Source organism: Haemaphysalis longicornis, unplaced genomic scaffold (assembly GCF_048455015.1).
Source record: "Haemaphysalis longicornis isolate Haplotype H1 unplaced genomic scaffold, Haemaphysalis longicornis Haplotype H1 scaffold_10, whole genome shotgun sequence".
NCBI lineage: Eukaryota > Metazoa > Arthropoda > Arachnida > Ixodida > Ixodidae > Haemaphysalis > Haemaphysalis longicornis.
In genome coordinates, this window is record NW_027526204.1 from 129097140 (window position 1) to 129114113 (window position 16974).

Sequence of the window (16974 nt, forward strand, 5' to 3'; positions counted from 1 at the left end):
ACATCAACCCGTAGACCTATACACAGCTGCGTCTCTACTTCCAGCAGTGGGTGGTGCCACCCGTTGGAACCAGGAGGGTTCCTTTTCTTCAATAAACGTCCGTCCCAAACACAGTGCAAGGGTGATACGTTGACACAAATGGATGAATCAGACAAGACCGTGCCCCATATTGCAACAGCCGTAACTCGTGTATAATCAACATCTACCAACATGCTGTAGTGGCGGTTAACGCGTGACAAGTGAATTCGCGAGAGGTTGTTTTGTCGTATTTCTGCCCTGTAAACACCCAACAGATGTACCAACTTGCATGCCACCGCCGCCAGCCGGTTTGCCCGTTCGCCTTGATTCGCTGTTTTGCGTCGCGCGACGGAAGCTTGTGACCAAATTTATACCGTTATCGCAGCTCGCGTGCAATAGAAGCGACACGTGCCTTTGTAGCGCTGTTTGACAACGTCGGGGTTCGCGTTCTGCTGGCGGCTTCGGTGTATTCCTGTTTCCCGTAGTGCTGCTCACATATAGGCAAACGCAGTTCCTTCTGTCATTTCGGTAGAAAGCCGCATGGGGAAAACTTGTAGAGGCCCGCCAGCAACCTGTGACCAACAATCACGGTAAGACGGCTTCTGTCGCTAGTAGTGGATGATACTTATTGTAAACCTTTGCCTTAGCGTATAGCAGTATTCGACCCGCTGACGGGATGGCCAGACGGTACTTGTGGAGCACGTGCTCTGTATCCTAAATGAAAGGGCGTCACTTAAAACACTTGATACGGAAATAGTTTTTTCCATAGGGTCGTGGAACGTTGAAAGCAGAATTTTTAAAGGAGCCATGAAGAGAAAATACAACTTCGTGTAATTTGAAAGAACTAGGATTCAGTATCTCACTCAGCTCCACTACAGCCCCAAAAGATGTTTTTTAACGAAAAAAAAGAAAGAAGTATTTAAAAACTTTCAAATTTCGCGCCAAATTAACGTGTTATGGGCAAGAATGACGTCATACGGGCCAACAATAAAATATAATTTTCAGTGCGGTAACTGCACGTTAGCATTCAAGTGATGCGGTCAAATGGAACTAGAGGCCCCAGTACAGACGTCCAGTCATGTGTCGTCGCGACAGGTCAGTTAGGCGGCCGCCAACCGCACAAACGAGGTTCCGTGACGTCGTAGAAAAGTTGCGGGAAATTGGCTAGGGGGTCGCGACTGCTGCACACGTTTTCTTTAATATCTCCGTTATTTGTTCGAAGATTGTGATGATATTTGTATCATGGTTATCGGGACTAAGCAGTCTTTCTAATAAACCCAACTTGTATTTTGTCTTCATGGCTCCTTTAAGTTCTACCAGACTAAACCATGCTGCCAAAACGGATTCTGACAACCATTCGTGACAGTAAGCAATGTCGCAACACTGTACGTGAGGTAAAAAAAGCGTGTAAAAATTGTCTCCAGCTAAATGAATGATTACATGTAGCCTTTCCTATTCCTTCGTGCTGTTTTTGAAGCGCGCACTGAAACCGAAAGAGCTATTTGTATTTACGCTAGTGTAATTTTGAGACACGACATGGTGCCCCCTCTCGGACTTCAGAAAGTTCAGTGCCAAAATAAAATTATTCTCCCCAATTCACTTAGAATTTCCTTGTGGTTGCGACTCTACGCTGGACTTAATATCAGCAAAAGGACGTGGACTCCACAAAAAGCGGTTGGCTGTCCCTTTAAGCATAGATCCTACAGATCCTTGGCTGTATGCATCCAACATAAGTTTCAATCTGAAAAAGCATAAATGAATTAAAAGTAAAAAAAGGGTGATTGGTCACGAAGCAGAATATCACTACTAAAATCATGAGTGCGGTGTAGCGGAAACCTAGCAAAATACTTCAACCATCAGGTATTCACATTACTTCTAGACACATCGCCTCGATGGAGGGGTTCTGAAGTGGAAGATAGTTGATGTGAGGACACGCTAACCATACGGAGAAATTTTTCTCTGGAGTTTGGGATATACCGAATTTTGCAACAAAAAATCGTGTTAAGTGCACATAGAAGTTGGTAAATACAACAGTAAAATCTTCATGCCTTCTTGCTCTCCGACAGCTTTTCCCATAAATTGTGTGTGCTTGCATTTGTATTGCAGCGTCTCATCATGATCCTGCTCCTTTCCATGAGTCTGATTTTTCCCGAAATTCACGCCGAAAAGAGTCCTCCGCACATCATCTTTGTGCTAGCTGATGACGTGGTAAGTTGGAAGGTTTCAGCATATTGCCGCGAAGCATGTATGGGTTTGTTTAGTTGTTGTTTGTTTTTACTGCCGGGCCACGCCCGGCTGTGTTATCTGCGTTCCAAACGAAGCGCGTCTTACATTCTTTACTTTTATGCCGCACGGGCTATCACATTCAGATAAGCTGACTGTTTCGCCCTAACGTCAGTAGCCCAGAATAATCTTCTGTGATCTACAATGTTCTGGATGTGAATCGACGGTTCCAGAAACACTTTTGCCGAAAGACAGAAGCCTGCAGAGCAGACGCCGCGGGATTCAATCCGATGACACTCGCCTGTGCAAGTCACTTTGTTGACCGCTGCTTCGCCGCCTCTGTATTATTTTGAGTTAGGGGAGCACAAGTTCGCTCCAATAAACGTGTTTCTCCTTCAAAACAACGGGGTCGTCCTTGGCTTCATGGCAATATTATGGCTAGGTGCACGGGATCTTTCCTTGAGCCAGCCGTATACAGAGACGCCATCCATCAGAAACGTGCAAAAAACTTCGAGAGCACTTAGAATTTCTCTTCAGCCAACGGGAAGCGAGCACGGCTATAGGATGTGGTAAAACAGTTAGGTTTAGGTGTAACGGCTCTGTTTTAGGCTGGGCTTCGGCTTCCCGTCAAACTGTCGGTGCTGGCGAGCTGACTGATTTAAAAAAACTGTTCGCTTTAATGTGAAAACATTATATGGCTCATCGAACGAAAAAAGCCACCGTGATCGAAACGCGAAGCGAAAACTCCGGCTCCTAAATGTCTATTGGATACAACGCATTGCATGCGCGTTAGCGCGCACGCACGCACGCACACGCACACAAAATTAGTTCCCTTCAACTCTGTGCAGAAGGATGACCACTGGGTGCAGTGCAAGAAGTGCGCGATAGAAAACAAATTTGTTTGGAATTTCCGATTGAGCCAATGCTCCTTAGCCAATTAATTAGCTGAACTGAACCTGCAAGGACCCGAGTTTTATTCTAGCGGACAAACATCTGGCTACCCTTTCCCCTTCCGCGTCGTAGCCATATTAATGTCTGTAAGACGCCAACCCGAACAGCTCCACCACGGTGGGCTTCAGCCAGGTCGCATCGGGCCGTGAGCCATCCGCGTCTAAATATTCCACCAGCACAACGGGCATGACATCGGAGAGTGGGTAAAGCCTCACTGCGCGTACAGGTCCCCTCCCTCCTTACCATCCTCCCTCCCCCCCAACTGTGCACGTATAAAATGACGACCGGTGATGAGCGTGTGCTTATACGTGAAACAGACCGGCCAACACGACGAGCCCTTCAAGCTGGGCGGGAAAGCATCGGCTAAAACGTAGGAGCCCTTCAAGGAATAAACACAAAGCAGTAGCTCTTGGGTGCGAAAATTTTTTTTTCTGCGCCAATTTGTACAAGCAGACGATACGTAAAAACCGTATCGTCTTTTTTTAGAGCTTTGGTGCAAAAAACAAGCAGACGATACGTAAAAACCGTGTCGTCTTTTTTTTACAGCTTTGGTGCAAAAAACGAAAACAAAAACAAAAAACAAAAACAAAGCGCGCTGGGTGCTTCAGAAGTAAAGCTCAAAGAAAAAGGTGCGTGCGCTGCTATGGGAGAATGTCTGGGCATGCGCAGAGCAACGTAAAAAGTGGAGAGGATGGCGGTGGTGACGCAGCTGTCCGACCCTCTGGCCGTTCTGTTGCTCTCTCCAAGCGGCGCATCAGTCATCCGCTGTCTCAGTACTCAGAGTTCTAGCCTAGCTACAACCTATGTACCAGCTATGCACCTACCAGCATCCTACCATCTACGTACGGCACTGCACATGAGGTGTCGCGGTCATGTGTATCGCTGCAATTACTGTGTGCACGCAGGGCTGGGCTGATACCAGCCTGGTCGGCGCATCCCAAATTCCCACGCCGAACTTGGACGCGCTGGCCGCGAACGGCCGGCTGCTGAACCAGTACTACACGCTGCCGCTATGCACTCCTTCCCGGGCGGCCTTCATGACTGGGCTGTACCCCATCAGGCTCGGTAAGTGTGCTTCTACAAATGCGAGGCAGTCACCAACCAGAGGACATTTCTTGCTTGGCATTTGAACCGGAGCAGCCGCCTTTAGTGCGGTATAACTGTGGGATCTTGCTCTCCCATTGAAAAGCAGCCATGAGAAGACACGTCCTCTAGAGGGCGCAGGGAAGATGCATATAGTCCTCCCCGATAATCAAGCCGTTCCATACTGAAGCTTCGCTTTAATAAAGTCTCATAACCCCGTAACGCCGGAACAGAGTAAGCGAGGGAAACGAATGTGGCGGAACGTTGAGGCAGAAAGCAAGCACGGCGCACGAGGGACGCAGAGAACGCACGTCACCGCTCAGTCCTCCTTCGTGACGCATACAGAGAAAGGGCGTCGCGAGATCGGACACGTAGCCGAACGAGCTCATAGTCAGACTGTCCGCGTACAAAAGAAAAAAAAAAGACCGGAAAGTTAACAAAATTATGTGCTTTTGCTCCTCAACTCCCCATGATCCTTTCAGGAAACTCTCCACAATCGCTGGGGTTGTTAGCATTAAACGTTTTCGTGCTCCATCCGCTAGTTACGCCTTTTATAAAAAAAAAAAACATTTGGTTTCAAAATCTGTTCCTTTAGATGCAAATCCTTTTGTAGCGGAAGTGTGGTCGCTAGGCGCACGAATTCCAGTGACGCATACATTTCCAATCTTTCGTATAAATTATAGTTGTATGTCTTCTTTGTGGGTTTTTTAAACACGCCACTCACGCACCCTCATGCGGTGTTTCAAGCTTCGCATGTGCTTCAAAAATTCTGAACTCTAAACCTTGTAGTCCACCAAGCGAAAAGAGTTAACGGCTCTTCAACAGCTTGAAAAACACTTAGGGCTTCTCGCTTGCAGAGCAGTAAAATTCAACACAAACATACTTATTGTGGGTCATCACAAAAAAAAAAAAAAAAATCGCAGGGGGGTGGGGTACGAAGAACACAGCAATACGACAGGACACTGCACTAATAGCAACTCGTTTTTTTTTTTCACTGCCGTTTGCCCGATTTTATACGGCGACACGGCAAACAGAAGGGAGGGCAAAAGGCGGCAAACAGCATAACATAACGTATTAGCAAAATATAAAAAGCACAGGGCGAAGAAGGGTGACCCTGAACAGGTGGCTGTGCAGGAGCGCACATGCATGTTAAAAACTTACTTTTTAATTCTTTACTTTATGCTATTTCTCATCTTTTCCCCTTCCTTGCGTTTGCTGTGTCACCGTATAAAATCGGGCAAATGGCAGTGAAAATAAACGAGTTGCTAGCAGCACAGTGTCCTGTCGTCTTGCTGTGCCCTTCTTACCAACAACCCCCACTAGTGAAGCTTTGGTATTTTCTCTGATGCGTCTGTAACGCAAAAAACCCTGCAGGAAAACGAACTTTCTCAGACGATGATGATGAATGATCATGGTTGAAGTGAGAAAACAGAACCGCTACCGTGGCCAGAGTCGAACCTGGGTACCTCGCGTCCTGGGGCCGGTGTCTATCCGATTGCTTCATTTCGCCATTTTTTATTATTACCTGAGAGAATGCGCTCGAACATGACAGTAAGAGGTCTACATAGTCATGCACGCAAAAACACACACTGAAGTTGGGAAAAGCACAAATACATCAAAATTCTGGCAAACACACACAAGCGTTCACAAGAGGGAACCAGTCAGGTGGTCAGGCAAACGAATTATACGCACTATGTACAAACGCCACAGTTTCTCGGAAATATGACTTTGTTGATCTTGGTGGCTCAGCATGCCTATCCCATAAACGACATCGCCACAGACTGTACGGACCAATCAACCAACACCAACATGCCATAGCGTGACTGACCAGCATTGCGGAATGGCAAAAATTGAATTGATGAAGGCGTGATATCCATGTTTCTTCTGAGCGTTAGTTTCAGAATGTCCCGGAAAAATGCAGCATCTGCAAAATCATAATTAAAACAGTGATGAATTGTCTCTGTGCACGAACAGAGGCGGCAACCTGTCGGCCAAGGTATAAACAGTCCCCGGTCTTTCATCCAAGCTTTAACAGGGAGCGTGCCAGTGTGTAATTTAAAGAAAAATGTTTTAACACCTGGCGGAACACACATTTTACATATACTCTTTTGAGGACGTCCTGGTAGGGACACTGGAAGTACGGAACGCGATATAAAGGCATGGGAAAACGCCCAGAAACCAGGGCATCGGAAATAGAGTCCTGCGAAGCAGTAAATATGCACTCAAGGCTAAACCGGGCCTGTAAGAAGCGAAGCGTGTGAACCACTTCTTTGAGAAAACCCAGCGGACTTGGGACTGCTTCCATATACACTGAAGACACAACAATATCAGGGAGAAAATGTGCGAGACGTGTTTGCAGTGGAGCTTTTCATAACGGTTGTTGAACATCTCAAAAGTAGAATAAACGAGAAACAAGCTGCCAAACAAAAAGATCAACGAGAACAAGTACCCCTCGCACAACCGGAAGAAAAAGATTTTTGCGACGCATTGGCTCGCTACGCGAACACCAAATGAAGGTTGCGAAAATCCGGTGAAAAGCCTGTTTCCTGAGGCGAGAGCAATGTAACACCTGTAGGACATAAAGAAGACGGGTCGCAAGAAGCGCGTTAAACGTCCGAGCACGATAAAAGATGGACAGCTGCCGTCCACTCCAGTCATTCACTTGACGCTGCACCTTCACCGCCTGCTCCGACCAATGTAAGTGAGTATTGCGAAACTGTGAAAGGGGAACTGCTAGAATATGACCGGTTACTATTCCCATTGATTTCGGCGAAACAATCGGATGCCGTTCCCCATTTTTCAAACCAAAACCCACGGCTTTTCGCGAAATTCAGGGCCGCACCTTAAACCTCACAAAATTCTTGTGTAATGGCAAGAGCATTCCCCGCTTGCATTGTCAGTGCAAAAGAAAGCGACAGCATCGGTATATGCTAAGAATTTTCCATCGGAGGACGATAGCGTAAACAAAATCATTGCCCTGTATTATGCGCATACTTAATGGTTCCAGGTATTAACAAAACAGGAGGGGTGATAAGGGCCCCCTTAAATGACGAGCCAATCAAAGAAGGTGAATTGGTTGTGTTAGCCGATCATTGACTATATAACTCTTGTCGAGCCATTCGCATAACACATTTGAATACTTTCGGTAAGCCAGGATCTTGCGTTCACACGCTGTAGAGCACGAAACAGGAATGGGGGACTGACATGATTAAATGACTTTGCCAAATGTAGTTTTACTAAAGTTACTTGCACTGAAGTACCCGAAACACGTAAAGTTACTTGGGCTGAAGTACCCGAGGTACCCGAAACACAGAATAGATCGCCCACGCACATGTCTGATGGTCACCAACTAGGAGCTCAATTACATTTTGAAGACGGCAGTCCAAAATCTTAGCGAATAGTTTATAAGCTACATTATATATAGAAATGGGACGACATCCTGCTAATTTAAGCACTTTATCAGGATCATTAATTTTCGGGATTAGAACAGTGGGGCCTTCGTACAGCGTAGGTGGAAGATATACAGTCTTGTAAGCCTCGCGGTAAACCTCAAGTAAAAATGGAGCCAGCAAAGAACAGAATGTCTGGTAAAATTCTCCAGTGAGACCATCAGGTCCCGGGGTTTTGCCTTTCGCCAATGATTCAATGCTAGACACCAATTCTTGAATGCCAATCTCCTGGTCAATAGATTCACACTCGTCCTGCTTTAATCTGGGCAGTAAACTAATAAATCTGTCAATAGAATCCTCGCTCACCGCTTTTTTTGGGAGCTTGGAGTAGAGTTCTATAATAATCGGTGAAGGCAATCATTATCACATTAGAGTCATCAGTAATTTTTGCTTTATGCTCGATTTAAAATACTTGTTTAGATAGAGCATGACGGCGCTCATCGCCTAAAGACCAGCGAAACGGTTGCACTTCCGCAAAGCGCTGTGATCTCGCTCGCACTAGTGCTCCCCGGTATTTCTCAACATCAAACGCCTGGTTTCCCATTATAAAGTTCTCTCAACAATTTATTTGTGATTTTTTTTTTCTTTTCAAACGCCATCACTGTAGCCTCTTCAATAGCCATGACTCACTTCTTGCCCAAATAATTCTCAAAGTACGAGCATAGTGGTTTGTGTGTGTAATCCGTGTGACAGGTTGTGTGAGCCCCAATGATCGGACTTTAGTGCAAAAACCTTAGAAAACATTGTTCGTGACTTTCACCTTTCCGAAATTGGAGAAAATGTCCGTCTACAAAATCGTTCCCCATATTGTCAGGGGGCCTATCACGGTAGGCTAGTTCGTATTTAGGTTTTTTAGATAACGTGCCGTGTGCCCATAGCTATTCTGTGCATTCGGAATTTTTTACCGACCATCGCCTTGTATCTGCTGCGCATGGTAGCCAACAGCGTCAGAGCCATCGCCTGCACTGAGAATAGTGGAAATTTAATTATTCTTTACTATCCAACCAGCCTTTTTTAAAATCGTGTGCCAGAAATTATGCAAAATACAAGAAACCGCTCCATTTCGACATGGTCGAGGCGAGCGCCAAGCAGCAGCGTAAACATCCTGTAGGTCTAATAATCAACAAATTGCTAAACAGGTTCGCTTTTGAAACCAACCCGTCGTGCTGGGAAAATGCGGGAATTGCCAGAACACGCTGAACGCAGGCAATATGCATGTGGGAATCTAATGCGGTGGTTCGCGGAATTCTCATCCATCCAGGCCTCCAGCACAACGTTTTTCTTTCCGCCGAGAAGGGAGGCCTCAACACGAGCGTCCCCACGATTGCAGAGCGGCTCAAGAGTCTCGGCTACCAGACGCACGCACTCGGGAAAGTGAGTATGGCCATTGTTTTAGCAGGCTTTTTGAATCCTTGCAGAGAAATAATTATCCGCGGGGATCCAGTATACGGCTGAAATAAAAAAAGAGAGACAGAGCCAACTTGCACAACGGTGCAACCCTGATGTCACAGCAGAGCTGTGCTCGCATCACTAAGCTAAACTGGATGAGCGCCATATAAAGAGAGAGAGAGAGAGAGAGAGAGAGAGAGAGAGAGAGAGAGAGAGAGAGAGAGAGAGAGAGAGAGAGAGAGAGAGAGAGAGAGAGAGAGAGAGAGAGAGAGAGAGAGAGAGAGAGAGAGGTGTCACGATTGGTCTAGCGGTGGTGCCCTGCTTCCAAGGCCCCAGACTCTTCTGCTCCTCTTCGGGCTCAAAGAATCAAGTCCCGAAGTCGGAGCTGGCCCGAGCTGCCACCCAGGGTGTCGAACCGGAATTTTTTCGGGTTCGGTTCGGGTTCGGGTTCAAGCCTTTCGGGTTCGGTTCGGGTTCGGTTCCGGAGCGCCATTTCGTTCCGGTTCGAACCGGTTCGAACCGGTTCAAACGGGTTCAAAGGGGTTCGAAATAAAAAAATGCAGGCGTGTTTTTCTGTTAATTTATTTGTGACCGGTATTAGTTTCCTTGTCAAGTTTCGTTGTGCAAATGTTTTGTCTTGGCCAAATTAAAGTGATTGCAACACCTTTATAAACTTTTTTCTAAATCTTCAATGCTCGCAGAAAGTAGTATACCGAGACATCCAGTACTAAGATTAGAGGGTCGCAAAGTGCCTCAGACAAAAATTACTGCTCTGTCCACATCAGATAACTTAGAAACTTGCTTAAAATATTTTTCTCTCTTTCCCAGTCTTGGCGTTCTTCTACCGCTGTAATGACGTCATTACAGTGGTGTAGCGGCTATTTTCCGGCTTTCCTTAAAGGGACACTGAAGTGATATGTAAACATTGCGGGATTACTAGCGCAAATTGTAGTCCGGAGTCCCCAGGGCATGTTTCGACCACTCTAGGCGCGTTTACGCGATTTTATTTAGTAGAAAAACTAATTCGAAAACGCTGTCCTCCTCTCTTTACGCTCGCCCATTTTCTGTGGCGTTTTCGTGTGACGTCGGTAGGGGATGAGCTGGCAATTGGCTGCGCCACGGCTGCGCTACTGCACGGCTCCCCGGCCGACAGAGTCAGTCGGCCCAGCGTTTCGTCCGCCGGCCGCCGGCGGGTCGTCGCAATCAAGGAGGTTAAAAAAAAATTGCTTGGTCGCAATTCGTTCGCTTAGTTGAAACGAAGCCAGGACACGTTTGTGAATGGAAGAATGTGCCTTTCTTTACTTGGTTTGTTTGTACACTGTATCTAGCTCCAAGTCAAGGTCGCTTCACACAAGCGCTGCACATGCGACGCTTCGCTGACTGGTGCGCCAGTAGGAAAATATAAGGCCTCTTGAAGGCCGGAGAAGAGTCAGCGAAGTCAATATAGGTACTAAGCAAATAAAATCAACTGATATTTTTACCGTACAGCGTAAAACTAGGGCGCGGGAAGCACTTTTTTGCGCTGGGCGAACAAGCACAGCGGTCAGCAGCACGACTACGCATCTGCGAACGCTTTTCCGTCTACGAAATGCAATTGCTAGACGTGAGCTACTGTGGAAACTCGGGCGACGCTTACTGCACGATCGCAGTGCAACAAATAGTCACCTAAGCGGCTTGAAATGCCAAAACTAAATAAAAGTGTAAACCGGTTGTACAATATATACCCTATATTAGCAAGGCCTACGCGTCCCGCTCCGTAGCCTAGCAGTCTGAGGCGCTAGGAATTCATTGCAAATGTTTTGCGAATCCCGAGTTCGAATCCCGCGGGTAAGTGCTTTTTTTTTTTTTTGTAAGTTAACTTTTTTGTTTTCCGCCGATGTTTTCTATATTGAGTTCACCTTTTTTTGGGCCACAACGTTCATGGCTACACGAACTAGTTCACAAAACGCGCGCAGGCTGGCACTGGCGCGCTAGCGAGTTCTCGTTGGCGTGCTGTTGCCATAAGCACCGACTGCTTGCAGGCAGTGGGCACAGGCCAGAATGAACAGACCCTTGGCCTGGTGCGAACACGCTTTTTACGATACAGGCATGAGGGAGGCAAGCTCCAAATATGGGGGAAAAGCGCATGACATTTGGGCGTCTGCGGGTACGCGGAGGGCGTTCATGCACTGCGTAGGTCTCGGCTAGTGAATGCTACGACTACAAGCCGTCCTGGGAGGCTTATCTTGTGCATTTTACAGCCGACAACATGGCAGAAGCGCGGTACGATGATTACTGAGATATTGAGAATGCCCATCCAACAAAGCCATTGGTTATGTTTTACAGAACCGAAACCGAAACCGAAACTTGTGTGATTGCTAACCTTGGGCATCGTCCAATCACGGCGCCCCTCCTCTCAACGTCACAGCCTTAGTTGGTGCGGCCGCCGCAAACCGCGCATGGTAGTTTTTCTTCTTTCGCGCTTTGTAAAATAATTACCGATTTGTCAACCGGATAAACGATGAAAAGTGTGCTAATTTGAGACAGTCTACGCAGTGCAAGCAAAAATGGGAGCTTGACAAATTCACTTCAGTGTCCCTTTAAGTTGCGACTCTAAAAAGAAAAGAAAGCCACAAAAGCGAAGCAGAAACTGAACGTGTAGCTGCTGTGACGAGCAAATCACCCGACTGCTTCTCTGTGTTATAGCTATAGCTTTCGCAGTGCTTGCAGATGCGCAAAAAAGAGTGAAAGAATTGATAGAAAGGGTTGAAAACATCCTTTAGCAGTACAATCTACTGCAAAAGGTTTTCTATGGTAAGTCCACGATTACAATATTAACTAAAGCGAAATAAAAAATTCACTGGGACACTTAAGGCGTGTATTTGTATGAATGTGAAAACATTACTCTTTATGGCCACAAGTGTATTTTTATTAATTGAATTTTGTTCATTTTTTTTAAATTTTATTCTTGGCTCATAACACCGCAGTTTTATACCCGCAGTTGTACTCTTGAGGAAACAAAAAATATTACCGGGCGATTGCGATACTCGCTAATGCGAAATTTGAGTGCAGCGTGAACTGTAGTCTTCTCGGCAACGGCGCATAGCTGCTGTGTCTCAAAAGCGATCGCGTCATCAGCAAATGCACGACGGCGCGCGGGGTACTCTGCCGTTATCTCGTTAGGCATCATCGACTTGAAGCGTCTCTCACGCGGTCTTACAGTTCCGCCCTCCACCTTATACTTTCGTCATACTGTCATCTTCCGATTTCCTGCTCGCTCTATCTTCGGTGGCGTCTTCGTTCTCTCGGTTGCAACGAGGCCGACGCTGAGGTACTACGCGAAACCACAGGGGCGGGCGCTTCAGGGCTGCGCTCTACCGCATGGCTCTATATAGCCGCCGCTGTGCCGCCCTGTGTCCACTCCCTTAACCGAGCAGTGATGGGCCGCACATCGTCTCCAAATAACGCATCCTCCCCCCTCCCCCAGGGCGTCTCGTGACGGACCACCCCTCGTCTCCAAATCACGCATCCTCTCAGGAATCGCCTGCCTGGCAGGCAGGCGGGCAGGTAGTTTACTGGCAAGCGGGCAGTCTTTTTGGCGGGCAGGAGAGCCTGCGCGCCCGCTATCTTTTTTTTTATCCATCAAATGTCTACGCAGGCACACGCTAACGCACACCTATTTTCGCATAATGAAGCAACAAATTTCGCATTGTAAATAAATTGGTTGGTTTTCTACGCTTTTCATCTACCCCTTGTTTCAATGGCGCTTTAGCTTATCACGAGATCATTAGTAGGGCTTTAGAAGTCGAAAACAGTCCGGCGTCGGCGTCAACATTCTATCAAGCGTGGCCGGTGGCGTTTAGAGCGATATCCTTCTGCTAATCTTTTATCTGCTAACAGGCCGGTTAGAAAGAAAGAATGGCTTTAATGACTCATTGGACGGCGTGTATAGGACGGCATTGGCTAGGGAACCACCTCAGATAGGAACTTGCTAATGACACTTCAGCGGCAGGTGACAGCGATTGGGGTCTAGGAAAGATAATAGCTTAATGAAACCACAAGCAGTAGTAATGATTCCTCGTAGAGAGAGGAAATGAACTCTAATTAAATCGAGGAAAAATTTCAGAGAGGCGTCCTCATTCAAGGCGGCTGAGTGGACAGCCGTTTCCATCAAGTGCAGCTGATCTTCGAGGCCGGAGCTGGCCAAGGCTCTCTCCCAAATCTCTTTGGAAAGGTGGAGGTTGGGCGTATCTAGGGTAGACTTGTCGCAGCCGCCTGTGTAAGAGGTTCTCTGATTCTCCACAGAAGCAGCGAAGTGGACAGAATAGTGTCCGGTCAAAGAGGTGAAGTCTGGTTGTGTGTGGGAAGGTGTTAACCCGCAGAGCGCGGAATAGTCTTTTCTGGGTAATCGGTAGCGATTTGTGCGTGGAGTAATGCGTTCTACGGGAGAGCATATATAGTGCTGAGTAATTTCCTGGTAGGTGACTACAGGATGCATGCGGTCGGGCTCGGCTTCATGAGCGCTGGCTAAGCGGGTCAAATCTCGAGCCACGAGGTTGGTGATCCTGTATGCCGGTGATGCCAGTATGAGCTGGTGCGCATACAATCCTGGCTGGTCTCGTTGGTGGACTCTGACTTATCTGTCGAAGTGTTGTGAGATGCAATCGACCGTTGGCAAAGTTGCGCCACACCTGCTAGGAGTCTGTTATGAGAGTTTTGGCGCCGCTTTGGCTAAGCGCACGTGCTATCGCCGCTTCCTCAGCTTTTAGGGGGCTGTGTTCGCTGGTTGGGGTACACCTGTGGAAGGCTGCACAACGGTAGCACAAAGAAAGAGAAGGTATTGAAGAATGCTATCGGGTGTCTTTCGCATCAAACCAGTTGATCGTTCCTCAGTTTTTCCAGTTTAGTTGCTTCCTACATTCTTACCTCATATATAGACACGTTTGGAAAACCATTTGGTGAATATAAGATATCCATTAGCAAATAGTTATTAACTTCAGTGCGAAATGTCATTCTTACGCGAGAAACAACAAAACAGCGCAATACGTGCATAAAGAAAGACCTTTTATAGCATTCAGGTTGTCATCACATAACTCTCCGGCTATTTTGTGCGTAACTAAATTTCCTGATTGGTCGAGAAGGAGAACCCTGCAAAATTTCCAGATGCCAAAGACCCCAAAAATTTCATGTTTGGTCCGACCCTCCAATCCACCTTAAAGGGGTCCTGAAATACCTTCCGCCGATGCGTGGATGTACATGTAACCAAATAAAGCAATGTATTATCAATCTCCTCCCGCAAAAATTTTGTTGAAGCGATGAGTATTAGCTGAGAAATCGTAAATCAAAAACCGCGCATTATCGTCGCGCCGCGTTTCCTCCTCCTTTCAACTTACTCTCCGCTGTTGACGGCGAGCGAGCCTTCCCTCCCATGATGCTGCGCTCCTCGGCGGTGACGTACTTCCGCTATTGCGCTGCTCAGACAGCCGTCTGCTACGGGCAAGCTTTGTTGACACCATGAATCCCTCTCTCCGCTCAAGGCTGGAAAAGCGAACGAAAAATCTGGCCGCATGTGTGCGGCGGCCTGGCCTTCCCTTTCGCGGTGTACGTTGCTGCAGAACTTTGCTATCGGCGGCACGCGACCCTTTATCGGCGGCGAACTCGCAGCCGCACGGGGAGGATCCTGCGCTCGCTCCCTTGGATGCACAGCGCACTGTTTATCCAAAAAGCGCCGTATCAGATGTGGCCCCGCTGGTGCCGGGTCTTATTTTGTGGCGGTTGTAATTCCTGGCGGCGGCACGTGAAATAGACATTTTAAACCGATACAGAACCCGTGCACAAAACGCCAGTTCAGCTTGGGGCGACGCGTGGTGGAGAGCGGCAACGTTGGCAAAACATGCTCCTCCGCGGCTCTGAGCTTTCTAGCGCTGGAGCGAGCACCATTTCTTTGACAATATCAAACATCGGTTGTCCTAGAAACAAGGCACAAACCGCTCTAGAAGTCAGTTACTCTTGCGTGATCCCGGTTCAGCTTGGGGCCCCACCTCGCGGCATATGGGCACTGCAGGCATACTACTCACTCCCATTTGGAAGTGCGAGATGCGTTTGACATTACAGGAGGCGATGGTATGTGTGTTGTGGACGCCTTTGTTTCGCGATGAAATGCGACGTTGTGCTTCTGCGGGTGAATAGTGCTTCTCATGGTCTGGATTATCTTTCTCAAGCGGCGTACGACTCAACCTCGCATGGCGTATGTGCAGTGTGCGTGGCTAAAAGCCATCTCGGCTTGTGCGCCAGAGTTAAGTGACTTGCTGTTCGTCCCTGCAAACCGCGCGCGAGGTGAGTGCCGAATTTACGAGGGGCAGGAGGAGGCAACCCATCGTCTGTAAATCGCGGTTCGGACTTGCAACGCATGTTGTGACGTTGTGTTCGTTCGAAACGCATCTCTGGATTGTTTGGAAGTGGAATAAAATGTATGCGTCGAAGCCCGGGCATTCGGCTCAGGGCGTTCTCTGCGATTGCAAGAAAGAAGTGCCACGGGGCTTCAACGCTTTCTTTATGGAACGTACTCAAGTAAGAGAATGTTCATGTCGTGTTATGGCCCTGTTGCATTCAATACAAACGATTAAGCGTTTGTTTACACTTGTTTCGTTTGTCGTAAAATGTCCAAGCACTCCGTCACTCCGCTGGCAGATCAGCCGGCGAGCCGACGCTGAGCTGACTCATCTCTTTGCCGGAAGTGCGTGAAAAAGCCGCCCAATAGCAGGATGTCTAGCTCATGACGAACATCTGGGAATCGATGATGTAGACATGTGAAGATGGCGGCGTCCAAAAACACGAAGGAAAGGGTGAGAAAAAAGCGACAAACTTTGCAACAAAAGTGTGAGCTTTCCGCTGCGCGTAAAAGAGTAATACTTGGCACAGATGATGTTGACGACCCAATCTAACGATTGCGCTAGTCAATTTAGTGTGCTCAAAACGCCTTTCAGGGCCCCTTTAACTGACCCGCTAATTCCCCTAGTCCTTCACACGATTTTAAACAAGATTTTTAAACTTCACAAGATTTTAAACACAAGGTAGATAGAAACCATGACGAATATATTCATGATATGTCGCCTCGGAATATGCGTTCTAACTTAACATTCTAAATGTAAAAGATAACTGGGGATATGGGCAGTACCTAACGCAAACTGATAGTATATACGGACAACTTTACATTAAATTGAGGGTTATAATAAGAAGAGAACCTTATGGGCCTAGGGAACTGCAGACTATTCAAAATATTTCGTGTTGCCGTCTGGCGAATGGTAAAAATATCTTCAGACCCAAGGTAGGGTACCGAAACGGAAAACTAGAAATTACAGTGTTGAGGCCCCGGAACCGCTCCGGAACGGTTCCTTCGATTCGTTCCGGTTCGGGTTCAGTTCCAAAATGGCGGAAAAAATACGGTTCCGGTTCAGTTCCGGTTCCGGGCGAAAATTCGGGTTCGGTTCCGGTTTTCGGTTCGGTTCCTGTTCCGGTTCGACACCCTGCTGCCACCCATAGCGCGAACGCCTTTGTGGTGGTGTTTACTGAAGGCCAGATGATAGGGTAGGCCCTTGTTGCTTGAAATAAGCTGGAAGGGTTTCCGCATTTAGGGCATAAGTTTGTGCGCATTTGAGAGAACATTTTGGATAAGCGGGATTTTTTTGGCAAATCTTTGTCTGTATTTGTCTCAGTGTTTGAGCTTCCGCGCCGGATAAGTTCTTGTCCGGGTTGGGGAAAAGGGCTCGTGCGCCTGCCTCTTGGGATTGTGAGGCATTCTCCAAAGCCGCTTGGGAGGGGCTGCAAAAGGCTAGGACTGTTTTCCGTGTGGTTTGTGGGATCTCGGCGTAAGATCAAATCA

General features: G+C 47.5%; 1 protein-coding gene across 1 annotated transcript in view; it reads left to right on the forward strand.

The window, feature by feature from the left end:
- Positions 1-403: 403 nt before the first annotated feature.
- LOC144159324 (arylsulfatase B-like) overlaps positions 404-16974 on the forward strand; it is a gene marked incomplete in the record, with an annotated part of 33270 nt that continues 16699 nt past the window's right edge. Inside the window, 4 exon segments of the mRNA XM_077690735.1 lie at positions 404-608; positions 2125-2226; positions 4098-4257; positions 8986-9098. Of these exon segments, the coding sequence (XP_077546861.1) occupies positions 2134-2226; positions 4098-4257; positions 8986-9098 (366 nt within the window).